Source organism: Octopus sinensis, linkage group LG25 (genome assembly GCF_006345805.1).
Source record: "Octopus sinensis linkage group LG25, ASM634580v1, whole genome shotgun sequence".
Lineage (NCBI taxonomy): Eukaryota > Metazoa > Mollusca > Cephalopoda > Octopoda > Octopodidae > Octopus > Octopus sinensis.
This window is the reverse complement of record NC_043021.1, coordinates 6,005,869-6,033,365: the sequence shown is the minus strand read 5'-3', so window position 1 is coordinate 6,033,365 and position 27,497 is coordinate 6,005,869. Positions and strand designations below refer to the sequence as shown.

General features: G+C 39.1%; 1 protein-coding gene and 1 long non-coding RNA gene across 2 annotated transcripts in view; one reads left to right on the top strand and one right to left on the bottom strand.

Moving 5' to 3' along the window:
* The first annotated feature begins 4,182 nt into the window (after positions 1 to 4,182).
* LOC115224273 (DNA polymerase epsilon subunit 2-like) overlaps positions 4,183 to 27,497 on the top strand; it is a 29,526-nt gene continuing 6,211 nt past the window's right edge. Inside the window, exons 1-12 of the mRNA XM_029795085.2 lie at positions 4,183 to 4,383; positions 9,253 to 9,353; positions 12,001 to 12,076; positions 13,879 to 13,956; positions 15,849 to 15,942; positions 17,295 to 17,366; positions 18,183 to 18,266; positions 19,704 to 19,760; positions 21,037 to 21,158; positions 22,277 to 22,418; positions 24,212 to 24,332; positions 25,280 to 25,394. Of these exons, the coding sequence (XP_029650945.1) occupies positions 4,319 to 4,383; positions 9,253 to 9,353; positions 12,001 to 12,076; positions 13,879 to 13,956; positions 15,849 to 15,942; positions 17,295 to 17,366; positions 18,183 to 18,266; positions 19,704 to 19,760; positions 21,037 to 21,158; positions 22,277 to 22,418; positions 24,212 to 24,332; positions 25,280 to 25,394 (1,127 nt within the window). The 5' untranslated portion in view covers positions 4,183 to 4,318. The remainder of the gene's footprint in view (positions 4,384 to 9,252; positions 9,354 to 12,000; positions 12,077 to 13,878; positions 13,957 to 15,848; positions 15,943 to 17,294; positions 17,367 to 18,182; positions 18,267 to 19,703; positions 19,761 to 21,036; positions 21,159 to 22,276; positions 22,419 to 24,211; positions 24,333 to 25,279; positions 25,395 to 27,497) is intronic.
* On the bottom strand, positions 10,298 to 26,763 carry LOC118767853. The gene is made up of 3 exons (XR_005003755.1): positions 26,585 to 26,763; positions 25,931 to 25,934; positions 10,298 to 10,308 (listed from the first exon to the last, which is right to left on the bottom strand). It is a non-coding gene; the product is annotated as an uncharacterized LOC118767853 (long non-coding RNA).

Below are 27,497 nucleotides of genomic sequence, written 5' to 3'. Positions count from 1 at the left end.
CTTTCAGCAGGGTTCAATAAATGTATTTATATATATTTACACATATATATGTTTTGACATACCACAAATTTATTTATACATACCTGTAAGTTGAAATACATAATGATAAATAAAATTATAAATGGGGGATAGGTGGACCTGAAGATTGGGATTGTATATAAGAGGTAGTTCTGTAAGAGACTGTGTGTCTCAAGAACATAGTATACAACCTCATGAAACAGGTGTAGTCGACAATTTTGAACATGAACAGTAAGTATTAAATATATTATTCTATGACATGATTGGATTTATATTCTGATTTGATGAATTTATGGAGATTTCTGTCTCTAATGATACTTTGATATATATATATATGTATCAAATGAAATAAATGAAAAACAGGACACAAAGGATGTTGCGGTACATATGTTTCGAGCTTTATAGAACAACTTATTCTTACATCAATGCATAATCGACATAACAGATAGATATATATGTATATATGTACATATTAGTGTACATGTGTGCCTGTCTCCCCTACCATTGCTTGACAGCCGATGCTAGTGTGTTTAAGTCGCTGTAACTTAGCAGTTTGGCAAAAGACACCAATACAATAAGTACCAGGCTTACAAAGATTAAATCATTTTTTTCAACTAAAAAAAACCTTTTAAGGCAGTGCTCCAGCATGGCTACAGTTAAATAACTGAAACAAGTAAAAGAAATAGGTGCAGGTGTGGCCGTGTGGTAAGAAGCTTGTTTCCCAACCACATAGTTCTGGGTTCATGAAACGGACATAGTGTTTTTACGTATTATATTATATTTATCATTCTTTTTATACATTTTGGAAAAAAAAAATTTTAATTTAAATTTTATATATATATTATATTAATTATATTTATATTATTTGTTATTTATGTGTTGGTTTATGTCTATCACTGTTTGGCTTTTATCTCGAATTCATATTTTATACATATATATATATATAGGCGTAGGAGTGGCTGTGTGGTAAGTAGCTTGCTTACGAACTACATGGTTCCGGGTTCAGTCCCACTGCGTGGCACCTTGGGCAAGTGCCTTCTACTATAGCCTCGGGCCAATCAAAGCCCTGTGAACGGATTTGGTAGACGGAAACTGAAAGAAGCCCGTCGTATGTATATATATATATATGTGTGTGTGTATATGTTTGTCCCCACCAACATCGCTTGACAACCAATGCTGGTGTGTTTACATTCAGCAAAAGAGACTGATAGAATAAGTACTAGGCTTACAAAGAAAAAATTCTGGGGTCGATGTGCTCGACTAAAGGCGGTGCTCCAGCATGGCCCCATCAAATGACTGAAACAAGTAAAAGAGTATATATATATATATATAAAGCATGTTAAAACTCATTTAAATAAGAGGATAAAAGGGTTGGGAACCACTACACCACACAGTACCTTTGAGCTGAATGACCAATAATAGAATTTCAATGCAGTTTTTTAATAGCATTTCTCGATTGCAAGAAATTATTTTTTGTGAAGTTTATAGCAGATTGAAGCATTATAAACAATGGGGTCTGGACAAAAGCCCCCTAGGACAAAAACCCCATGGTTATATTTTTTGGTTGCTTTTTTTGTTTTTAGAATTTTTAGTTGAATGTATTGACCCCAGAATTTCTAGTCTACTTGTTGCAGTTATTAGACTGTGGCCGGCCATGCTGGGGCACCCTCTTGAAGAATTTTTAGATGGCTGTATGGAACCCAGAATCTTTTTTGGATCTTTTCCTTTTGATGGACGGAATTTTCTTTTTGGTTAAAAGTCGAAGAATTAAACTACGTTAAACTTACAAATTACAATTTTGTTTACAATAATGTTTTCTTTTGACACATTCTACCAGTATACGAAGTTTCAAATTGTTTAGTTAACTAGAAAATTCCGTCCATCAAAAGGAAAAGATCCATTTTTTTTAAGCTTGATCAAAACCACTTCTGTAGTATAATTAATTTTTGCTTTCTTTTTACTCGTTGCAATTGTAGTGGTTATGTGTGTGTGTATCTGGTGAACAGATGCAAAAGGAATGCGTACGTCTCTGAAGTAAACAAATGAGTGAATCGATTTGTAGTTTAAAATAATTTATTCACTGGACTTAATTTGACGTTGGTACACAGGAGTGGCTGTGTGGTAAGTAGCTTGCTAACCAACCACATGGTTCCGGGTTCAGTCCCACTGCGTGGCATCTTGGGCAAGTGTCTTCTGTTATAGCCCCGGGCCGACCAATGCCTTGTGAGTGGATTTGGTAGACGGAAACAGAAAGAAGCCTGTCGTATATACGTATATATATATATGTGTATGTATGTGTGTTTGTGTCTGTGTTTGTCCCCCTAGCATTGCTTGACAACCGATGCTGGTGTGTTTACGTCTCCGTCACTTAGCGGTTCGGCAAAAGAGACCGATAGAATAAGTACTGGGCTTACAAAGAATAAGTTCCGGGGTCGATTTGCTCAACTAAAGGCGGTGTTCCAGCATGGCCGCAGTCAAATGACTGAAACAAGTAAAAGAGTATAATTCTTCACTACATGCAAAATGTTGACAACTGCTAGAAATAGAAATAGGGTACATCTGTGGAAGTGATGTGTCGGAAATGAATATGTTTGTGTGTGTGTATGTGTGTGTGCGTAGTTCATCTGAGATCAGTAGTCTACCGTGGAACTTCGAATATTTCTCTCGGGTCTCTGCGACCTTGCTCCTTTGCCTGCTAGGCCTTTCTCCCCAAGTCTGTTGACCACCGTGGCAGCTAGAAGGACAGACATACAGCAGCAGAGTTTGTACCTAAATTAGGTCAGCTCCTGTCCATTTGAACTTCGCCTGACATGGCAGAGGTCGTAGGTCAGAGGGAGATGATCAATCACAAGAAAAACCTTTTTTCGCGCCTGTTGATCGTAGTGGTTTGGACGACCGAGAATTCTTAGATTCGGTTTTGAATCTAGGCTTGGAGAAGAAGTGTTAATTTTTACAGTCATTGAACTGCAGCCATCCTGGGGCACCACAATGAGGAATTTTTAGATGATTTTCGACCAGCGCATGAAGTTATGCCTAGGTCTCTCGACATGCTAGAAATAACAGCCAAATCTCTCGAAAATTTTTTATAACCACTCCGCCCAGGTATATTTTTTATGGTTATTCTTCGTTTTTTTTTATTTTCTTAAAATCTTTTTACTTGTTTCAGTCACTGGACTGCGGTCATGCCTTAAAGTATTTTTAGTCGAATGTATCGACCCCAGAATCTTTTTTAGGTGATTTTCAACTAGCACATACAGTTAAGCCTAGAAGATCTCTCCACATGCTAGAAATGACAGCTAAATCTTACAAAATTTTTTTATAATTTCACGTGAGCAAAACTGGAAATCGCGGTTGTACATAAAAAATTAGGGACTGATTTTGCGAATAAGAAAGACTAGATCCAAAAATTATTTTCCAAAATTCCAATTTTTATGTAAACAAAATATATTCAATCGAAAAACGGTGTCAAAACCTCTATGTCCCTCACAATAGTATGGTTCCTCGCTTTTAGGATAGTTTTAAAGTTTGAAAATGAAAATAAATCAAAATCAATAATAGGGTACTTCAATGTACAAAATGCCTGAATTCTAACAAAAAGGAAAGCATTTACTTCCATTCCAGAAATGTGTAGAAATATAAAAACGATAAGAAGTATGTTTGAATGACTATATATATATATATAAATATATACACATAAAATGAAAGTAAATATTGTACATATCTCTGGCACGTTTTTTTCCCCCACAAAACCCAGAATTTGTCATTTTTGTGGAGAAACAGCCATCTCCCTATTTAGGGAAACGATAGGTAGTATGTTCGAATGATTAGCCTTCTGTTAGCCCTTCAGCGGCCGGAGAAATGTCAAAAGGTCACCTTATTCTTATTAATCTGTAAGCCCCGAGAGAAGAAAACAAAAGACTAAATATATATTTTAAAATGCTGATTTTTCTGCGACCAAAAATTCTTCAAGCTAGTGCACCAGCATGGCCGCAGTCCAATGAGTATTTTTAGAAGAAAAAAAAAACCGAGGGGGTTATAAAAAAAATTTCAAGAGATTTGGCTGTTGTTTAGAGCATGTGGAGATACTTTCTGGGCTTAACTTCATTGCGCTGGTTGAATTTTTACTCGAATGTATCGAGGCTAGAATAAAAAAATTGTTTTCCCTTGACACAGACGAAATTTGTATCGACTCACGAATTGAGTTAAATACAGGTCAAATACAAAACTTCTCGGCTGGAACTAATAAACAGGGCATAAAAGTTAGGTGACACCGGTCGATATTTTGGCGGGAAAGATTGACATGGCGTCGAAACTTAAAGTCGAGTTGATGAACACTTTCAAGATGCACGGCTTGACACTTCGCGGGTAATCTACTGTTTTACATTTGATTTGGTTATTTAATCTGCTTCCTGCAAAACTAAACGACATGTCTAGTTCTGCACGGAACGCCAGAGTTCTTAGTATTTACCGACGCCAATCATTATGAATTTCCTCGGTTCGTACTGTTTTTCTATGATCAAATATTATCCACGATTATTGTCCTGTCTGTCCTTTTCCTAAATTTGTTTCTTTAGTTTAATAATTTGTTATTGAAGCATACTAAAATAATTTTTTTTTTACTGAATTATTTTAGATGCATTTTTAAAGTATCAAAATTGTATTTTTTTTTTCCCTCAAAAAAGAATGAATGAATATCATTTGGCACACCTACGCATGTGTTCAACGATTTTGTTTTCTCATAGAAGAGAGAAAATATGAACGGAAGGTAAAAAAGACACGGATTGTACCCCATCTTTCGATTTTGTTTTATCTTTCTACAGAAACCCACTTTTTCGACTGCGGAGATTCCGAATCTGCGAAAAAAAATCGGCATTTCAAAATTTTAATCCCTCCCTCCAATTTTTAATTTTTTTTTTTGCGAAACTTAGAAAAATACGAAGGTTGATTGCAAAAAAAAAAATTTTGTAAAATTTCAAATTTTTCGAAAAAAAAAAAAAATAATAATTATGAACACTCCTCCCCTCCGTCTGTTTTGTAAGGAAACTTTTACAAATACCTTTCAGGTGGTGTAGATTAGAATTATATTGGGGTTTAATAGGCAAAAAAAAAAAATGAAAAAAATAAAATGGTGGGTGCATACATACTTAACGCATCACAATTTTTTTCGCAATTTCAAATTTTATTTTTGATGTTTGCTAGTACGTATGTCTGCGAGCTCTCCAACTTTCATATAAAATTCCGATATAATCCTAATCTACGCCATCTTAGAGATATTTGTATAAAATCTCCGATAAAGTCGATTATTCCTTCAAAAATGTGTGACCACGTGTATGGCTAATAGAGTAGGAAGAAATCCTTTTGCTTTTTTAGTCCCTAAGACTGCTCTCGTTGATCATGCCAATCGAAATATTTCAGCCCCTTTTTCAGTTATATTCTAGCCCAGTTTTTCTCAACCATTTTAAAAACTTCTTTTATAGAAACTTTTTAAAAAATTTCTGTCTTGTTTTAGATATCAACTTGTGTCGACTGAACTCTGTAAAATGTTAGAGAAAGAAACCTGTTTTTTGCAATGCATACGTCTAAAGCAAAAATTTTTTTCAGGGGCCCTTAAAATACTATTGTGGATCCCCAATTTACTATTTTGTGAAGTGGACACCCCAAAAATCTTATATGGACCCCTTTTAAGAACCACCGTTCTAGCCTGAATGATGTTCACTGTGCTAGAAATAGCAGTCAAATCTCCTTAAATAACACCCTATTGTCTTATGGTAAGGAGACATTGCGTCGATTGGATGGTCATGGTTGAAACGTTTTTTTCATGATAGGATGAGGGTTGACATTGCAATAAGCAAGAATGTAATCACACTGCAGCAATATAGTCCTCATAGATAAACTGTCTGAATTAAAGACAAATTATTCATTGCTGGGCCATTTTTGATCCTAGACCTACTGGATGGTCACTAGCCTGTGGTTAAACAAAATATATATTTTTTTTTTCATGCATCAAGGAATCAGTGTTCTCCGAAACATCCTTCTTGAGCAATAAGAACTCTGGGTTAATATAGGGCGTAACAAATATCAGAAAATCAAAAAAAAATGTGTGTAATAGGTGTAAAACAACTTCCTATGAACGAATATGAAAAAAAAAATTCGCGCACGCGAAAGGGGGTGGGGGAGAGGCCTCGGAAAATTCACATCGGGAAGTTCCGAAAGCGTCTGAGGGGCTGACCCGGGCACCAAAACAAAAAAAAATAGTGTAATATGTGTAAAACAACTTGCTCTAAACGAATATGAAAAAAAATGCGCTCTCGAGAAAGAGGGGTGGGGGAGAGGCCTCGGAATATTTATATCGGGAATTTCCGAAAGCGTCTGAACCGGGCACAAAAACAAAAAGAAAAACAGCGTAATAGGTGTAAAACAACTTGCTCTAAACGACTATCATGAAAAAAATGCGCGCTCGCGAAAGGAGGGTGGGGGAGAGGCTTCGGAAATTTCACATCTTCAGTCCACGGCCTTTAAACTAAGAAAAAATAGTGTAATTGGTGTAAAACTACTTGTTCTAAACGAGTATCAAGAACACACACTCACACATGAATCATAAACTCCGTATTTCGCAAAAAAATAAAATAAAGAGAAGAAATTCTGGAAAAAGTGAAGAAATGTTGGATCTCCGCCATGTGAATCAAAATACGTGTCAGAAACATCTTGAAATACTACAGAAATTATGTTACGAAAATGATAATGTATACATACCTCTTTGAGTGGTCCATCGATAATGATGATAAAGAATGAGTTGGATTTGAACTCAGAATATTGACTAACACAACTACATACTACAAGACTCAAAATATTCAGCCAAGTCACCACCCTTTAACTAGCAATAATAATAACATCAATAACATAACAGCCAAAAGATTTATTTGTTCTGAAAATAACAATCATAGTAAATAAATATGTTCTTTAATATTCACATTCATGTGCACAGTTAAACACACTTACATACAAACAGTCACGCATGCATAATACAGAACGGAACACATAAATGAAGGATGCATTACTTAGTATATATTACATCTAGAGAATTTTGATTAATAAGTCAAATATGCAAATTATAAAGATAATTAATTGCTTTACTAAACAGTGTTGTAAAGGTGAAAAAATAAATTTGGGAAAAAAATACACGCCAAAACTAATTAATAAAGATAATTAGGGAAGGATTGACACAAAATAATAATTTTTTCTGATAAATGCATCTTAATAAGTGAGAAGAATTGCATATATCTGAACTATTTCAAAGAAAAGCATAAATTTAATGTTTAAAATAGCTTTAACCAAGGAATGAGATCCAACATTTCTTCACTTTTTCCAGAATTTCTTCTCTTTATTTTATTTTTTTTTTGCGAAATACGGAGTTTATGATTCATGTGTGAGTGTGTGTTCTTGATACTCGTTTAGAACAAGTAGTTTTACACCAATTACACTATTTTTCTTAGTTTAAAGGCCGTGGACTGAAGATGTGAAATTTCCGAAGCCTCTCCCCCACCCTCCTTTCGCGAGCGCGCATTTTTTTCATGATAGTCGTTTAGAGCAAGTTGTTTTACACCTATTACGCTGTTTTTCTTTTTGTTTTGTGCCCGGTTCAGACGCTTTCGGAAATTCCCGATATAAATATTCCGAGGCCTCTCCCCCACCCCTCTTTCTCGAGAGCGCATTTTTTTTCATATTCGTTTAGAGCAAGTTGTTTTACACATATTACACTATTTTTTTTTTGTTTTGGTGCCCGGTCAGCCCCTCAGACGCTTTCGGAACTTCCCGATGTGAATTTTCCGAGGCCTCTCCCCCACCCCCCTTTCGCGTGCGCGAATTTTTTTTTTCATATTCGTTCATAGGAAGTTGTTTTACACCTATTACACACATTTTTTTTTTGATTTTCTGATATTTGTTACGCCCTATATTAACCGAACTCTGTTGCTGAAATCATCTGGCTAACCTAGCCAGGCATTGTGCTTGTCATAGGATCATCCACAAGATGGGCATCACATAGAGAATTGTTTAACCCCTTGAGTGCTCCAATGGTTACGAGTGTCAAATGACATTGTTCACACTCAGTATGTCAGTTGGCATATTGTATGCCAACTGTTACTCATGTATGTCATTTGGCATACTTGCCAGTTTTAAGCCAATTAGACAAGTTTGTTCAAATTGTGTCGAGAGGGCTCTGCACACACACCCGTGTGGAGGACACTATGATGAATTTTCAGTATATCATTGAAGCTAATGGTAGAGGCTCAAACCATCAATGCTTTTTAGGTAGGACTTACGTACTACACAATATAAAACATATCTTCAGCTTTTGTAGAATAGAGGGCCCTACCAACAGTTGCACGTAAAAATCAACCCTCTGAACGTGGCCGATGCCAGCGCCGCCTTGACTGACTTCCGTGCCGGTGGCACGTAAAAAGCACCAATCCGATCGTGGCCGTTGCCAGCCTTGCCTGGTGCCGGTGGCATGTAAAGAGCACCCACTACACTCACAGAGTGGTTGGCATTAAGAAGGACATCCAGCTGTAGAAACTCTGCCAGATCAGACTGGAGCCTGGTGCAGCCTTCTGGCTTCCCAGATCCCCGGTCGAACCGTCCAACCCATGCTAGCATGGAGAACAGACGTTAAACAATGATGATGACCCTACACCTCCTAGTGCTGGCGGCCCTGCATGCATGTATGCCAACTGATGAGATGAAAATATAGTGAAAATAAATTTTTCAAAAAATTGCCTATGTTAGTACTTTTCTTGTCATCTGAACAGCCACAGTGCACATAGTGAGAAATTGATAAATGCCAGTGAATCTTCAATTTCATACAATTAAAACGTTGATTTACAATATTAACCCTTTAGTGTTCGCATTATTCTGCCAAAATTAATGCTTTTTTATCCCACATTGTTTTGAACTAATCATGCATTATCTTGGAGCTATGAGATTTTGATGAGGTAGCTGTTAATTTTTAAAACGATATTGTAGGGTTGGTGTGAGAGACCAGATACGACCAGTTTTAACATAAAACAGGCAGAATACTTTTGGCCGGATATGGCCAGTTTAAATGCTAAAGGGTTAAATGAGCAAAGTTTTCCTTTGTTGGAATATGAAAAAAATTACAAGTTGGCAGTGTGAACTGGAACTGTTACCACGTAAAAATCATGGAGGTTTTCAACCTGACTGTTTCCTATTTTTCAGTGAAGCCAGTAAATTTCTTTTGGAACATTTGGAGACTATGAAAGCAAGTAAAAGAATGCAGATGATTGACAAAATTTTGGAGAATATAATGAAGCAACCTTGTGAGTAAGACATTTTTCTGTTTATTTTTCCTTCTACTAGGAGTTCTGTATTAAGGTTTGATTGAATTTATGCTCCATTCCCCAGTTTTGTGGTCTTGTCCTTGTTTTTCTATTCTTTTCAACCACGGGACTGCATCCATGTCCGGAATCTATCTCCACAGTCATTTTGACTATAGGACATGACTCAGCACTGGTAAACATGTTAGGAAGCCTCTACATGGATGTTCAGTCTGCTAGAAACAGTAACCAGATCACTCATAAAATGGAAGGGCAAAGTTCAGAGAGCTCCTACCCCTGCTCTCAGAGTGAAAGGCAGATTGTTTGATCCTGTGTGCAAACTGCTATGCTGCAAGGCAGTGAAATGTGGGCTGTGACAGCTGATGACATGTATAGGCTTGAAAGAAACAAAGCCAATATGCTTTGCTGGGTGTACAATGTCAGTGTGCATGTTTGACAGTGTAAGCATCTTGAGAGAAAAGTTAAGCTTAAGAGGCACCAGATGTGACATGCAAGAGAGAGGACTGTGCTGGTATGGTCATGTGATGCATATGGACGAGAACAGCTGTGTTAAGAAGTGCCAATCCCTAAACTCTGGAGGGAACCTGTGGTAGAGCTAGACGTGGGATGTGGTGGTGAAGAATAATCTTCAAACTTTGAGCCTCACAGGCAGTGACTGGTGACCGAGATCTTTGGCAATGTGTTGTGGTTGAGATGACCCATCAAGCCAAGTGAAATCAGTTGTGGTAACTGGAGCCCGTGCTGGTGGCGCGCAAAGAACACCTTTCGAGTGTTGGGCCTCACGGAGGCAAAGTAGCTGAGTTCCTTTTGAGCATTGGGTCTAATGGAGGCAATAACTGAGACCTTCAGCATTTTGTCGTGCTTGAGAAGAAGACCTATCAAGCTGAGAAAAATTGCAGTCGTGGCAGATACCAGTGTCACGCAAATGGCACCTGTGCTGGTGGCACATAAAAGCATCCATTACACTCTTGGAGTGGTTGGCATTATGAAGGGCATTGAGCTTAAGAAAACCATGCCAAATCAAACTGAAGTCTGGTGCAGCATACCAGCATGGACAACGGATATTAAATGATGGTCATTTCAATATGTGACCATGTGTGTATTGTTGGCGATTTTCTTTGTCTTCCCTTCTCTGGAGTTTTTCTATATTTCTGATGAAGAGCTCCGCCTGAAACGTGAAATCCTTTTTCTTTTCTTTCCTTTCCTGAGCGTCCAATAAAACTGTACTTATTCCAAGTCCTTGAGTTGTTGTTTTTTCTTGCTTGTTCATGTTTGGATTGAGTATGTATATACGTATAATAAAGAAAGCAAAATCAATTCTAACTAAAAACATAGTTAAATGAATAAGAATATGAAATAAGCATTGTTATAATACATGAAGGAATAAATGAGAGGATAATTAAAAATGTGAGTATGAAGGATGGACATTATCATCATCGTCGTTTAATGTCCGTTTTCCATGCTAGCATGGGTTGGACGGTTCAACTGGGGTCTGGGAAGCCAGGAGGCTGCACCAGGCCCAATCTGATCTGGCAGTGTTTCTACAGCTGGATGCCCTTCCTAACGCCAACCACTCCGTGAGTGTAGTGGGTGCTTTTCACAGAGACCAGACGAAGCTGGCAACGGCCATGATCGGATGGTGTTTTTTACGTGCCACCGGCACGGAGGCCAGTCAGGGTGGCGCTGGCTACGGCCACGTTCGGATGGTTCTCTTACATGCCACCACCGGCACTGGTATCACAGCTACAAATTCCACTGATGTTGATCGATTGCGATTTTGGGGAAATAAACCTACAATAAATACAATGATACCGGAGGTGCTGCACAGTGGTACTAAACCACCTGGTTCTGAAGCAATGGTATTAGTGGAAGTAACTAATTCTCTGCAGAGCTGCTTCCTTCATTGAAGTAACATCAATGTCTAAGAAGTGGTGTCTTGGTTTTGCCATTGTTTTGTATACTTTAATCATTGTGGGGAGCTCTTGACAAGAAGGCATCATTGCATCTGTAATTTTAGCACAGAAATTCATCGTGGTGAGTAGCTTGCTAACCAACCACATGGTTCCGAGTTCAGTCCCACTGCGTGGCATCTTCGGCAAGTGTCTTCTGCTATAGCCACGGGCCGACCAATGCCTTGTGAGTGGATTTGGTAGACGGAAACTGAAAGAAGCCTGTTGTATATATGTATATATAAGTGTGTGTATATATGTTTATATGTCTGTGTTTGTCCCCCTAGCATTGCTTGACAACCGATGCTGGTGTGTTTACGTCCCCGTCACTTAATGGTTCGGCAAAAGAGACCAATAGAATAGGTACTGGGCTTACAAAGAATAAGTCCCGGGGTCGATTTGCTCGACTAAAGGCGGTGCTCCAGCATGGCCGCAGTCAAATGACTGAAACAAGTAAAAAGAGTATTACTTATTCGTACCTCCTCCACATCCCTTTTGTGTCATTATTATACATTTTAAGTTCAAATTTTTCCTAAGTTAGTTTTGCCGTTTCATCTTTCCAGGGTTGGTGGTAAAGTAGTCAATTTTACTAACCTCCTCCCTAACCAATTTGTGGCCTTGTATCTCAGTAAGAACTATTTCAATGAAGTTTATAGTTTCTTTCTTTCTTTTTTTCTTAGTGACATCATCTTTGATAGATAGATTTACTTGCATGACTGCACTGCAGGAATGTGTTGCTGGTGATGAACACGATGGGTAAGTTTCTTGTTAATTGATGGACCCTATTTATTCTTTTTCTCTCCCTCAACTTTTACAGTGAGCGTTCAGTTTAATTTAAGTTTATGTATTTGTTTCACAAGACCATTGATGTGAAAATGGATTTTCTTGTACATAGTTGGAGATGGTCATCTTTTACCAATTAAAACATAAGCTTTATTTATTTGGATCTTCACTATAGCTTTATTTTTTTTCACTTTTTAGTTTATTTTCTACCAAATTTCTTTTGTCACACATTCTGTGACTTCTGCAGCTCTTCTGTCCAGATATCTTGCAAACAACTTGCACATGCAAGTGCTACCAGTCAAAAGCTCCGTATACCAGAAGCCAGCAAGTGTATGGGGTCATCTGGAGAGAATGCATGCCGTTTCGGGGCCTACCTTTCGATGGCATCAATGCGCAGCCCCCCCCTCCTCCTTACTGATATGAGGCCCTGCTTGCTAGATCAGCTGGTTATGAAGTTAAACTCAATATCCTTCTAGCCATCGTTCATCGTCTCTTTTTAACCAAATCCAGTGGCTAGCCTTCACTGTAGATTGGGATATCAGTCATGGTGGTATTGACTTTACGATGAGTTAGGCCTAGCAATAACAACAGTCGTCTCACGCTGTGTCCAACAAACCCTCTACATTCGACTTCGATAGGAAAATGTTCCGCTTTCCAGCCTGCGTCTTCACGTTCCTCGAGGAGGTTTACATAACGGTTCAATTTTCGAGCTCGAGCGTCGTCCATATTATCTTCATGAGGAACCGTTAGCTCAACTATATTTACAACTTTCTTTCTTTCACACCACATCAAAACATCTGGGTTTTTTTGTAACAAATGTGTCATTACATCAAGATTTACCTTACCACATAACTCCTCTTACCAGACAAATAAAATTATCATCGTTTAACGTCCGTTTTCCGTGCTAGCCCAGGTTGGACAGTTTTACCGGGGTCTGGGAAGCCAGGAGGTTGCACCAGGCTCGTCTGATCTGGTAGTGTTTCTACAGCTGGATGCCCTTCCTAACGCCAACCACTCCGTGAGTGTAGTGGTTAGGCTTGAGGCTATATTAGAAGATACTTGCTCAAGGTGCCATGCAGTGGGACTGAACTCAAAATCATGTGGTTGGGAAGTAAGCTTGTTAATCACAGCCATATCTGTACTGAAAATTCTTCAAATTAATGGAAATATTTTCAACAGGCTAGTCATAAGAAATCTACTGAAAAGAGAACTAAATGAGAGTTGACATTTGTACCTGGTAAGGTAAATCTTGATGTAATGACACATTTGTTATTACATGGAAACTTAATCTCTTGTTACCAACTTTGAGATTTGAAACGGAATATAGCTCTTTAACTGGGATTTGGGAAACCAGAAGGCTGCACCAGGCCCAGTCTGATCTGGCAGTGTTTCTACAGCTGGGTACTTTTTACGTGCCACTGGCACGGAGGCCAGTCAGGGTGGCGCTGGCTACGGCCACGTTCGGATGGTTCACTTATGTGCCACCGGCACTGGTATCACAGCTACAAATTCCACTGATGTTGATCGATTGCGATTTTGGGGAAATAAACATACAATAAATACAATAATACCGGAGGTGCTGCACAGTGGTACTGAACCACTTGGTTCTGAAGCAATGGTATAAGTGGAAGTAACCAATTCTCTGCAGAGCTGCTTCCTTCATTGAAGTAACATCAATGTCTAAAGAAGTGGAGTCTTGGTTTTGCCATTGTTTTGTATACTTTAATCATTGTTCACCATCTTTGTTATTTAAAATATTTGTTGTTTGATTTCAGAGAAAATGCCTTTAGTGTGATTGATGCATTTTCAGTGCCAAGATACACTTATGCTGATGAACGGAAAAAATTCATTTTGTAAGTTATCCTTAAAAGTTTGCTGCTTTTTTTTTTTTTTTTTTTTCTGGGTTGATCTTGTTCCCCTTTGACCCCCTTCAGTATCAACCCTCTCAAAACGACCCTTGGTTCTGTGATACAAACTTCCTCTTTTAGAGTGATTTAGATAAAAGCATTCTATTAAGACTTCATGTTAGTTTATGTTTCAGACATCAACTTAACCCTTTCATTAATGAATTTATTTTGAGATGCTCTGTGTTTCTTTCAATTGCTGTAAATATAACAAATAATTTAGTAAAATATAGCTTGCTTACCAACCACATGGTTCCGGTTTCAGTCCCACTGCGTGGCACCATGGGCACATGTTTTCTACCATAGCCTCGGGCCGACCAAAGCCTTGTGAGTGGATTTGGTAGACGGAAACTGAAAGAAGCCCGTCGTATATATGTATATATATATGTATATATATATGTAAGTGTATATGTTTGTGTGTCTGTGTTTGTCCCCCCAACATCGCTTGACAACCGATGCTGGTGTGTTTACGTCCCCGTAACTTAGCGGTTCAGCAAAAGAGACCAATAGAATAAGTCCTGGGGTCGATTTGCTCGACTAAAAGGTGGTGCTCCAGCATGGCCACAGTCAAATGACTGAAACAAGTAAGAGAGTAAAGAGAGAGTTATCATTAAGCTAATGTTAGGAATATAAATTGTGACTAAGGTTTGGTGGAAGATTTTAATTCAGAACTTTTGAAAAGAAAACATTTGTACTCAGAGCCAGGGCTGATTTCAGCCGGGTTGGTAGCAAAAGGGTTAATAATGGTTTCACATTTTGGCCATCAATTTTTGTGGGGAGGGTGTAAGTCAGATGCTTGTATATGTACAGCTGTGCTACATGGCAGTGGAACATGGGCTTTGATGACAGAAGACTTGCAAAGGTTTGAAAGAAATGAAGCTCGCATGCTCTGCTGGATGGGTAGTGTCAGTGTGCACACAAGAGGGTGAATGACATAAGAGGAAAACTTGGGTATAAGCGGCATCAGACGTTGAGTGCAAGAAAGAAGATTGTGCTGGTTTGGTGATGTGATACAGATGGATGAGGACAGCTGCATGAAGAAGTGCCGATCTCTAATTGTGGAGGGAACTTGGGGAAATAGACTCAGGTAGACGTGGCACAAAGTGGTGAGAGAGGATTTTTGGATGCTGGGCCTCGCTGAGGAAACGGCTAAGGACCAGGGGTTGTGGCAATTTGCTGTACTTGAGAAGGCATGTCAAGCCAAGTAAAATCGTCATCCATACATGGGTCCTTTATGGGTGCCTGTGTCACATAAAATGCACTCGTGCTAGTGTTGTGTAAACGCATGCATGCCAGTGGCATGTAAAAACCACCCAGCACACACTAAAGTGGTTGGCGTTAGTAAGGGCATCTAGCCATGGAAACCATGCCACAGCAGACAATTGGAGTGGTGGGGAGGGAGATGTAGCAGTACATAAGGGTGGCTAGAGCAAGTGGGATGTGAAGGTAGCTTTGAGAAGGTGTTGAAGTATGTCAGAGGAGTGGGGAAGATAACCAAAGGCACAGGATGGAGGTAATCAGTGAAGATGGTGTGAAAAATGATGTTAAGGAGAATGAGGGATAGAAGGGGTTTGGTTGGGGTTGGAATAATTGGTAGATCTGTGTGTGCTCCTGTCTTGACACCTGATAGTCGTGAGTATCACTGTTTACAAGCACTATTCGTGTCTGGTCTTCCCCGGAAAAACGTGTGGCCATGTGTGATATATCACCTTGCTTGGAAACAGGTGAGGGTTGGTGACAAGATGGGCGTCCGGCCATAGAAAATTCACTTTGTGATCTATCTGACGCATACAAGCATGGAAAAGTTGGTGTTAAATGATGTTTTTATATTTCATAAACAGAAACCAAGAACTCGGCTTGTCACCACCCCTACTTCATGGACAACCAGCTGACCTCGGGAAATTGTTTAAGGATCGTTATATGTTACTCTATCAGGTGAGTCCTTAACTTTAGATTTCATCATTTCCTTGTTAGAAACTGCTACACAGGAGAAATGGACAGGTGTATAAATATAATGTGGGACATTGAGTTCTTATAAATGGTAAGCCTTATATTTGTCGTTCTCTCTGGAATCTGATTACATGACTAGATTCACTTAATGTCGTAGAAGTTGAATATCTGATACTCTCAGTTAATTGAAATCGTTTGATCAGGCCTGGAGGTGGACTGCCAGTGGCATTACTGAATCCTCATCATCATCTTCCTTTAACATCCGTGTTCCATGCTGGCATGGGTGTTGGATGGTTTGACTGGATTCAACTAGTCTGAATGGTTTGTTGGTCTCTTGCCTGCTTTGGCAAGGTTTCTGTGGCTGGATGCCCTTCCCAATGCTAACATCTTTACAAAATGTGTTGGGTGCTTTTTTTTTCTGGCTAAAAGTACTTAAGTAACATGCAAAGAAAGATCCCTTCACAGAGAGTGCAATATTGAGGAAGCTGGTATTGCATCAGGTGTAGAGAGGCTAAAATAGGAAAGATGGACAGGAATAGGTGTCCCGTAGAGAGACATACGGGTGGCTAAGGCAAGGGAAGTCTGTTGCATATCAAGTCGCCGGTTACGGCGACGAGGGTTCCGGTTGATCCGATGAACGGAACAGCCTGCTCGTGAAATTAACGTGTAAGTGGCTGAGCACTCCACAGACACGTGTACCCTTAACGCAGTTCTCGGGGATATTCAGCGTGACACAGAGAGTGACGAGGCCGGCCCTTTGAAATACAGGTACAACAGAAACAGGAAGTAAGAGTGAGAGAAAGTTGTGGTGAAAGAGTACAGCAGGGATCACCACCATCCCCTGCCGGAGCCTCATGGAGCTTTAGGTGTTTTCGCTCAATAAACACTCACAACGCCCGGTCTGGGAATCGAAACCGCGATCCTACGACCACGAGTCCGCTGCCCTAACCACTGGGCCATTGCGCCTCCACGCCATTCTATCTATCTATCTATATATATATGTATATATATATTGTTGGGGTTCCTATGCTTTCTGGATCTTATATATTTCCATATGTTTGTATCTTTACAAAGCTACTATATATTAAACCATCAACCTCATAAGTAACACAAATCGCCCCTGTCCACCTCACTGCTTCTCTTATCTATCTGTTTTGCACTCACTACATATTTGTTATCAGACTAGCTAATTGATTGATTGACAAAGTTACCACATGTTCACCAGATTTTGCATGAAGTAGACAAAGCAATGTTGACCCCTATTTTTCCACCAATGTTCCTAGTCCCTACTTTCTGCTCATGTCCTTAACCCCTTCTTTCTCTCTAATATTCTTCAGAGAACTATGCGCCATCATCTATTTACACCACCAGCCATTGGAAACATGGATGAAAATTCTCAAAAATTTCAGGTACGCTTGTTGTTTGAATTCTTGTTAGCTACGAGTCAGACTTGGTTCAGCAGACCTAGATATGTTACAAAGAATTTAGTGAAATAACTTTGTCGTTATTAAACTGATGTTTGGAACATAAATTAGCATGGAATTTTGAGGAAAGCTTTTGGTCGCTTCAAACAGGAAGTTTTGGCTGGCTTGATATTAAAAGGTTTCACAAAGCTTGATTTAATTCATTGGTGGTCTACAAAGGGTCCCTGTCCATTGAGCCATATCATTTATATTTGAAAAATTTTCTGTTTTGTATGAAAATTAAGGAGCCATCAGTCTAATTAGGGAATGTATGGGTGGTCACTCAGATGTCTTCAAAGGATTGTCACCAATAATATTTAATGTCTGTTTTCCATGCTGGTATGGTTTGGACAGCTTGACAGGAATTGTTAAGACAAGGGACACTGCACCAGGTTCCATATTCTATCTTGGCTTGATTTCTACAGCTGGATGCCCTTCCTAATGCCAACCACTTTTCAGAGTGTACTGAGTGCTTTTCATGTGGCACTGCCAGTGCTTTTCACATTGCACCACCACTGGTGCTTTACATGTGGCATCACCCACACCAATGCTTTTTATGTGGCACCTTGGTTAAAAAAGATGTTTTCCTGAAAAAAAAACTTTGCATGGTAATAACTGAAATGCCTTTCATCATATTTCTGCTGGATTTTGGTTGTTTCAGGTCCAAACACCAAGTTGGGGTTTATCTCTTGGAAATTTTAAACAAGACATAACAAATGTGTTAATGAATATTTAATATCTCTTTGTATTTCCCTTCCTTAGCTGAAACCGATCGAGCACCTTCTGGGTACAACATCTAAAGTTGGAGAACTCATTGTTCTTGGGATGCTGACACAGCTGAAAGAGGTTTGTAATTGTTTTTGTTTATAACATTTTTCATTTTATCCTTTCTCTCTTCTTTGCTGCAGCCACACTTGGACACCCTTGAAGGGTTTGGTTGAACAAGTTGATATCAAAACACTTAGTCACAGGGGCAAAGACAAAAAAACACCAGTTGTCAAATGGGTGGGGGGACAAAGCTAACATACTCACACAAATCTTTAAGTTAAGTTAATTTTTGGGCTCAAAAAGCAAAAAGCAAGGCCCTGTAGGGGGACATGGAGTTATGTACAGGGTGGTGTTCATACAAAGAGTTCAGGCCATTTCTGGTCAAGAGAGACTTTGAACCGAGCGGTCGTCAGCATCTTCACCATCTTGTCCGGCAGCTTATTCCATGGATCCGCAACCCAGACGGAGAAAGCTCCTCTCCTTCGATTGAGATTAACTTGTCGCAGACAGAGCTTTTCAGAGTGACCGCGCAGCCAACGCTCTGGAGCAGGAGTGAAGAACAGCTCTTTCGAGAGGTTACACTTTCCGCTTATGATGTTGTGAGCAAGAATGAGATCACCACGGCGACGGCGGCGTTTTTCTAGAGAATGAAGGTCGGGCGTCTTCAGCCTTGCTTTATAAGACAAATGCTTGAGACCAAGAACCATGTGGGTAGCCACAAATTTACTTGCGTGTGGTGGCTATCTTACATATCATCCATTTTCCATGTCGGCATGGGTTGGACGATTTGACAGGAGTTGGCCAGCTGGGGAGCTGTCCAGACCCCAGTTGTCTGTTTCGGCATGTTTCTTACTGCTGGATGCCCTTCCTGATGCAATCCTAATCCAATCCAATTTTGAAACATTTTACATTATGCTAACGGAGATCTCTATTGATGTGTTTGTCCCTTGTTTGCTATATTTCAATCCTGGTCACTGATTACCATTTTTGTGGCACATTGGTAATCCATTTCCAATGTGCCAGAACTTTGACAGTTCTAAAGTTAAAAATTTTTTAAATGTATTGTAAACTATTACTTTTTTTTTATTAATCATACCTGTAATCATCAATATTTAACACCTGTTTTCCATGCTGGTATGGGTTAGCCTGACAGGACCTGGCATGGCCGGGACCACACCAAGTTGCATTGTTTTGCCCTGTTTTCCACGGTTGGATTCCCTTCCTAATGCCAACCACTTTACAGAGTGTACTGGGTGCATTTTTATGTGGCACTAGCACCCACACAAATGCTTTTTACGTGGTACCTTGGTTTTAGGATCTTGGTTCAGTTGTGGGCGAACATGTTTTTGACACATGAGTATTAATATGGATTTCTTATGCCTTAAATTACAGATTTTTTATGCACTGAAAACTACTGTTCTTTTTCATATACTATGAAGCAAATATAAACATTTGCTGTCAAAATTGATATTGGATACACTAGTGAATCAAGATTATTTCTTTGTAATATTTCAGGGGAAATGGTACCTTGAAGACCCAAGTGGCTCAGTCCTTATTGATCTCACTGGAGCAATATCCTTTTTGTTTTTGACTTGTTTTAATATAATATGAGGTTGTACCTACTCGTGTCATCTAACTTGGTACAGCCTATCTTATGGTTGTTGAATAAATTGTTAATCCCTATCCAATGTACGGAGTGAGAAGAATGTGTGGGCTCCAGCATGGTTAAAGACAAACCTAATAAAAGGCAGGAAAGTAAAAATTAACACCCCAAAAATATATTTGGAGAGGAAGGTAAGTGTCAATAGGTTATCTGCTCTTTGATGTAGTGTTCACCTTTGACCTCTCTTGCTGATGGATTGTGATTTTTCTGCATATCTTTCTAATGATAGAATAAGTACTGGGCTTACAAAGAATAAGTCCCGTGGTCGATTTGCTCGAGTAAAGGCGGTGGTCCTGCATGGCCGCAGTCAAATGACTGAGACAAGTAAGAGAGTAATGTATATGTATACTGAAAGAGGGCAATTCACACACGCACACTCTACTTGGTTGTGCCCCACCACCACGTCACTCATATCCAGGGCGACCTCTTCAGATTGCTGTGACTGTTTGATAGGTTCACATGTTCTCTTTTTCTTTTCTCTCTTCCTCTCTCCTTGTCTGTTCTTTCAGAGGAAGAGATTATGCTTGAAACACACTTTTCCTTCTAATTTCTATTCTACTTATGCATACCTTTCCTTCTTGGGACACAAAACTCTACTTGTGAAGACCTGTTGAGGCAAGTGAAAATCAAAATCGATCAACATCAATGGAAATTGCAGCTGTGATACCAGTGCTGGTGGTACGTAAGAGAACCATCCGAACGTGGCCATTGCCAGCGCCGCCCCGACTGGCCTCATGCCGGTGGCCATTGCCAGCCTCGCCTGGCCCCCGTGCCGGTGGTACATAAAAAGCACCATCCGATCGTGGCCGTTTGCCAGCCTAAAGCACCCACTACACTCACGGAGTGGTTGGCGTTAGGAAGGGCATCCAGCCGTAGAAACATTGCCAGATCAGACTGGGCCTGGTGCAGCCTTCTGGCTTCCCAGACCCCAGTTGAACCGTCCAACCCATGCTAGCAAGGAAAGCGGATGCTAGATGAAGATGATGATGAAACTTAATACTTTGTTTTATATTTTAATTTTCTCTTCATATTATTTATAGTTTTTGAACCACATGTGTGCTATAGATCTGAACCTGTAATATACATGCACGCATGTCCATACTTTGATTGTTTAGTCTTTTGCCTCTCATTATGGCTTTCAAGTGTGAATCCAAACTTTCTGTCAGTTTCTTTAACTTGTGCTACAGTTTCCACACTGGACTTTTCACTGAAAACTGCTTTGTACTAGCTGAAGGTTGGTATGAAGACAGCATCTTCCACGTGACGGCATTTGGCTTCCCACCACCTGAACCTGCCTCCGTTACCAGGTAAATCACTTTATAACATTTTTGTTTGGTCAATAATTGCATGTATATGCCACACCGCAGTGTGAAGTGTTGCTGAAACTACATGGCGTTGGTAGTTTTCCTTATTGCTTTTGGATTGTGCCACAGTGCACAGTACAATGATGTCTCGTGGTGTTGATGCAATGGGAATTTGTGGCGCATTACAATACTGCATTGATGCATCCTGTACAATATTTTTTTTTTTTTGTAGTAATTGAGGGACAAAATGCTTCCACAACGTATTGCATTACAAGATATATTGATGTATAATGACGTAAAGATGTCACACAGGACTGAACCCCAAACCATGTGGTTGGGAAACACCCAACACTTGTTGGCAAGTGATGACGAGAGACACAGACACACACACACACACACATACACACTGAGTTTGGTTCCTGAACTGAACTGTATGTTGTGTTCTTGAGCAAGACATTTTATTTCACTTTGAGTTGTGATGTCACTGGTGCCAAGCTGTATCGACCTTTGTCTTTCATTTGGATAACATTGGTGGTATGGGGAGGTGGGGGGTAAGCATGGGTTACTACTGGTCTTCCATAAACAACCTTGCCTGCACTTGTGCCTCAGAGGGTGCCATTTCTAGGTGCAATCCTGTGGTCATTCATGACTGAAGGGGGTCTTAACCCTATTAACATATATATGACAGGCTTCTTTCAGCTGCTGTCTTAATCTACTCACAAGGCTTTGGTCGACCCAAGGTTATATTAGAAGACAGTTGTTCCAGGTGCCACGCAGTGGGACTGAACCTGGAACCATGTGGTTGGGAAGCAAGCTTCTTATCACACGGCCATGTATGTGTGTGTGTCAAGCTTCTCTAAGTTTGTCTACAGAATTCATTCAGAAGGCTTTGCTCAACCTGGGTCTTGTTAGACTGAAACTCAGACCAGATTGTTGGGAGGCAGATGTCTTAATCCACTCTGCTACGCTTGTGTGTTTCAAAGAAATGCCTTTCTTTATTTGTAGGACTGCTGCAGCATGACCAAATACCTATTGCGGCATTATATCATGTGTAATGTTTTTCCTTTTCTCCTCCGCCCCCTTCTCCGCTTCTTTCATACTCTGACCTTCTGACCTTGCAGGTCCTATTTTGGCAACATCAACTTTTTTGGAGGTCCTCTCAAAACCTGTGCTAAGGCTTCAGACAAGCTACGTCACCTTGAAGTCGAAAATCAAGAGTCCATGTTTGTCTTTCTGTCTGACGTTTGGTTAGATGAGCCAAAAGTAAGTATACAACCCCAACAGTGATTGCCATAAGCTCTAAGCTTATATAAAAATACCATTATTGTTATTTACAAGATTGTAAAATACAGTGGCCTATAACAAAACCATTCACACCGAATTATCTATTATATAAAATCCGTTCTGTCTGTGTGTGTGTCTTCTAGGATCTTGAGCATCCTTCATCCGATTGCGCTCAAATTTGATATGTAGATACCAACAGTATCAGCGCATGTATAAGTGTTGAAAAAATCACAAAAATCGATTCCAGGTGAGAATGCGATCGATAAAGCTGTGGGAACGTGCATTTGTAAAATCGTTTTTCTCGGAATAGAAAAAAAAGTCTATCTTTATTTCTTCGTTAGCTGGTGTCTCAAATTTGGGTTAAATCAGTGTTTCTCAGAGGGGAGGCCTATGGGACGGCCGGAGAAGTTGTTTTGAGAAAATTTGGTTTAAATGTTTGACAACTCAGCGCCGTCCATTGTACGGGGGTTTTTTTTGCTCATATATATCCTTAACCCTTTAGTATTTAAACCGGCCATATCTGGCCAAAATAGCTAATCTGTTTTATGTTCAAACTGACCAGATTCAGGCCCTCACACCTACCCTACAATGTTATTCTACATTAGGTAATTACACCATCAAGATCTTGAAGATATGAGATAATGCATGATTAATTCAAATCAATGGGAATCAATAGGCATTATGTTTGATTGAATAATCTGAACACTAAAGGGTTAAATCCTTAAAAATGTTTTGGCCCGAAGGTCGCGGCCATGCTGCGGCACCGAAATAAAAAGCATTTCAGTGTGTTATTTTTTAGCCCTTCAGCATTCAAACCATCCAAATTCAGCCCATGTATTCTGCTTTATGCTGTAACTGGCACAGACCAGCCTCTTGCAGCATTCTACAAATAAAACAATCACACCACCAAAATCTTGAAGCTGCAAGTTAATGCATGATTAATTCACAACAACGTGAATGAATAGATATTACATTTGACAGAGTAATCTCAGTGCTAATGGGTTAACGATAAGATTGTGATTTAAAGGAAAATTTGGATGCTATTTCTTGCAAGGTTAGCAACTCTCTCTTTGGTTTACTTTTTAAAATTTGCAGGTGTCACTCTATGGTAACAGTTTGCTTTTTGACCACATGGTTTTAGGTTCAATCCCACTGCGTGGCACTTTGGCTATTCAAAGTCTTGTGAATAGATTTGGTAGATGGAAATTGAAAGAAGACCATTGTGTATGTGCATATTATGTGTGCGACTGTCTCCTTGTCTTGACTTCACGTGATAGTTGTAAATGAGTGTCACTGTCATACAAGCAGTGTCCTTCGTTTCCAATCTTCAATGGAAACGTCTGGTTATGGGGAAATATTACTTTCCTGAGAAACATGAGGGTTGACAACAGGATGGCATTTGGCCGTAGGAAATTTGCCTTAATCTAATAATATAATAATGACCTTAAGGACAATAAGTAGTGTGACCATTTTTTTTCCTGCTAAACCTGTGGTGATGATGGCTGCAGTCCAATGACTGAAACCAGTAAAAGATAAAAAAAATTAAATGTTACAGGAACAATGTTAGAATTAACTGTATTGACAAATTAATAAAGTAGTGGACGAAAGTTTTCTATTCAGTTCCTTTCTGAAGTGATATTCTGTTGTGATTTACTAAAAGAGCACTCCCTATTCTGGTGCTAGCTTAATTTTTTTATATCTCTATCTTCAAAATTTAGATCCTTGTACTTATGTTAGAAATTGTGATTTATTTACTTGTTTTTGGTTTTTAGGTGGTCGACAAATTAAAGGTGTTGTTTAGTGGTTATTCTGAACACCCCCCTGTTGCATTTGTGTTTTGTGGTAACTTCACGTCACTGTGTCACCAGGCCAATCACACTAAAATACTTCGAGGTAATATATAGTCTTTTTCAGCCTTGCATCTGTGGTACAGATATGCTAATGCATGAACACTGATTGTTAATTGAAATATATATATCTTTATATATAAAAGTAAGGTTGTGTGTCTGTTTTCTACGATTTAGATTCCTAACTACTCCCACATTTTGCTGTGCAGTGTAACCAAAACCGGGTATCTTATAGTCGTGATTCATATTGAGCCCTTCTGGGTATTATCATGCATCTACGATTTTAAAAAAATTTTACTAATTTTTTTTCATTTTAATGCATTTTTTTCGCTATTATATAAGGGAAGTAACTCTCTAAAAATGTCTACAAGAGTCAACGATTTAAAAAATGCATTTTTTGGCTATAACTCTCTAAAAATGCTTATATAGTTATTTCCCTTACAAACCCGAGCAACGCCAAGCGATACTGCTAGTATTCCTATATATGTATAATAATAATAAAGTCAAATCAAGGAATGATATTTTGAATGCATTTAATATGCATGTTTCAGATCATTATGCAATAGATAAAAAGGGACTTCATCTCTTCAGTTAAGACATTTCAGTTTAAGGGCTTTTCTTTTAAAAATTCCATGCATCAATGTTTCTATTTTATTTCGTTAAGCCTTATTCTGATTTAGTTTCACCTCGTATTTCTTTTCATCTCATGTCCACATATCACCCCCTTTTCCTCCCTTTCTATAGATATTTTACCCCTTCTAGCTACATCCTCCCCTCAGCTAATAGATGTGTTTTAACTGTTGAAGACCATATATATATATATAAAAGGCAAATTCTATCGTACTGTTTATATTTTGCCTTTCATCCAGAACAGGATATGGTCAGTTTGAATGCTAAAAGGATAATGAAATACTACTGTTTGCTCTTTTGCCACCACTCCGTTATATTATCAGTAATAATAATAATAAAACATATCTTGTATTGTTGTTTCAGAATCGTTTATTGAATTGTGTGATATAATCTGCAAATACCAGAATCTTAAGGACTGTTGTAGGTTCATATTTGTCCCTGGTCCATTGGACCCAGGACCTACAAACATACTTCCTCGGTAAGTATCTCATACTTTCTATCAAATGATGGTATATACTGTGAAAGATGTGCCACATAGCTTCACACATCATAGAATTTGTGTAGCATTGTTGCATCATTGTCTCTTAGCATTGATTCACAGTAGAGTATTGTTGATAACCTTTTAGCATTCACATAGTTGTGTCATGCAATTTCACAGAAATTGCATAGTTGCATATTCTCATTGTCATTCACATAACGATGTGAAGAAATAAGCAGCTATCAAATGCAATTTCTTCTTTATTTACATCATCATCATCATTGTTTAACGTCCGTTTTCCATGCTAGCACGGGTTGGACTGTTCAACCGGGGTCTGGGAAACCAGTTAGTTAATTTGGCTCAATAGCAAATAGCAAGGCCATGTAGGGGGACATGGAGTTAAGTACAGGGTGGTGTTCATGTAAAGAGTTCAGGCCACTTGAGGTCAAGGGAGGCTTTGAACAAAGCGGTCGTCAGCATCTTCACCATCTCGTCTGGCAGCTTGTTCCATGGATCCGCAACCCGGACGGCTGCACCAGGCTCCAGTCTGATCTGGTAGTGTTTCTACAGCTGGATGCCCTTCCTAATGCCAACCACTCCGTGAGTGTAGTGGGTGCTTTTTACGTGCGACCGGCACAGAAGCCAGTCAAGGCAGTGCAGGCATTGGCCACGTTCGGATGGTGCTTTTTACGTGCCACGGACACAGGTATCACAACTACAATTTCCATTTGATTTTTAATTTGATGTTGATGGGGAAAACAAAAATTGAAATTGTAGTTGTGATACCTGATGCTTATTAACATCAGTTTGAATTCTCATGCATTATCTCATTGTTTTAAGATTTTGATGATGTGATTGTATATTTTGACAATGGCATTATAGGGTAGGTGTAAGAGGCCAGATCTTGACTGTTTGAATATAAAACAAGTAGAATATTTGGGCTGGATATGGTTGGTTTAAATGGTTAAAACAAAGGAAACACTAAGACGATTTTATATTCAAAGCCATCCTGGGGTATTACATGGAAAAAAGGTTAGGAAACACCAAATAAATTTTCTTCATTTTCAAGCACACATGTTGATGGAAGGTAGATGTTAAATGATGGTGAGGAGGACAACCTGTTAGAAAATGCAGCTAAATCTCCCTCAAACCACACCTGTATTGTCTTAACATTTTAGCATTCAGATTACTGGCACGTAAAAAGCACCCACTACACTCACGGAGTGGTTGGCATTAGGAAGGGGAACCAGCCGTAGAAATACTGCTAGATTCAGACTGGGCCTGATGCAGCCTTCTGGCTTCACAGACCCCAGTTGAACCGTCCAACCCATGCTAGCATGGAAAGCGGACGCTAAATGATGATGATGATCATGATTACTCTATCAAATGTAATATTTATTCACATTTTATAAAATTAATCCGGCATGATCTGATATCTTGGAAATTTCAGTGATGTGATAATTTTTGGAATGACATTGTAGGGTAGGTGTGAGAGGCTGGATCTGGCCAGTTTGTACATAAGATAGAATTTTTAACCGGGTATGGCTAGTTTAAATGCTAAAGGGTTAAATAATGGCATATATGTTAAAGTATTCCTGTGAGGTGATTGATGGTTGTGACTACAATGCTTTTGTTTAACCACGTATTTCAATTGGTGCTGAACAATATATAATCTTTCTAACACATTGATACACACAAACACACAGGCACCAGGTTTTTGCATTGCTTCCTTCTACCAAATTCTATTCCACAAAATATCAGTCCACCCACGGTTCTGGCAGAAAGTACTCCACAGTGGGGCCAAACATAGAACCACTTAGTTGAGAAGTGAACTTCTTAGCTGTATGACCATACCTTACACCCATGTTTAACTTTTCTCTTTTTTTATTTTCTTTTTGTTTTATCTTTTACTTGTATTGGTCATTGGACTGTGACCATAGTGGGGTACTACTTGAAGTGTTTAGTCAGGCAAATTGAACACACTATATATTTCTCAGTCTATTACTCATACTATTAGCCTCTTTTGCTACACTGCTATGTTACAGGGATGTAAACAAACCAACACCGGTTGTCAAGTGACAGTAGGCTTCCATACATTTTCTA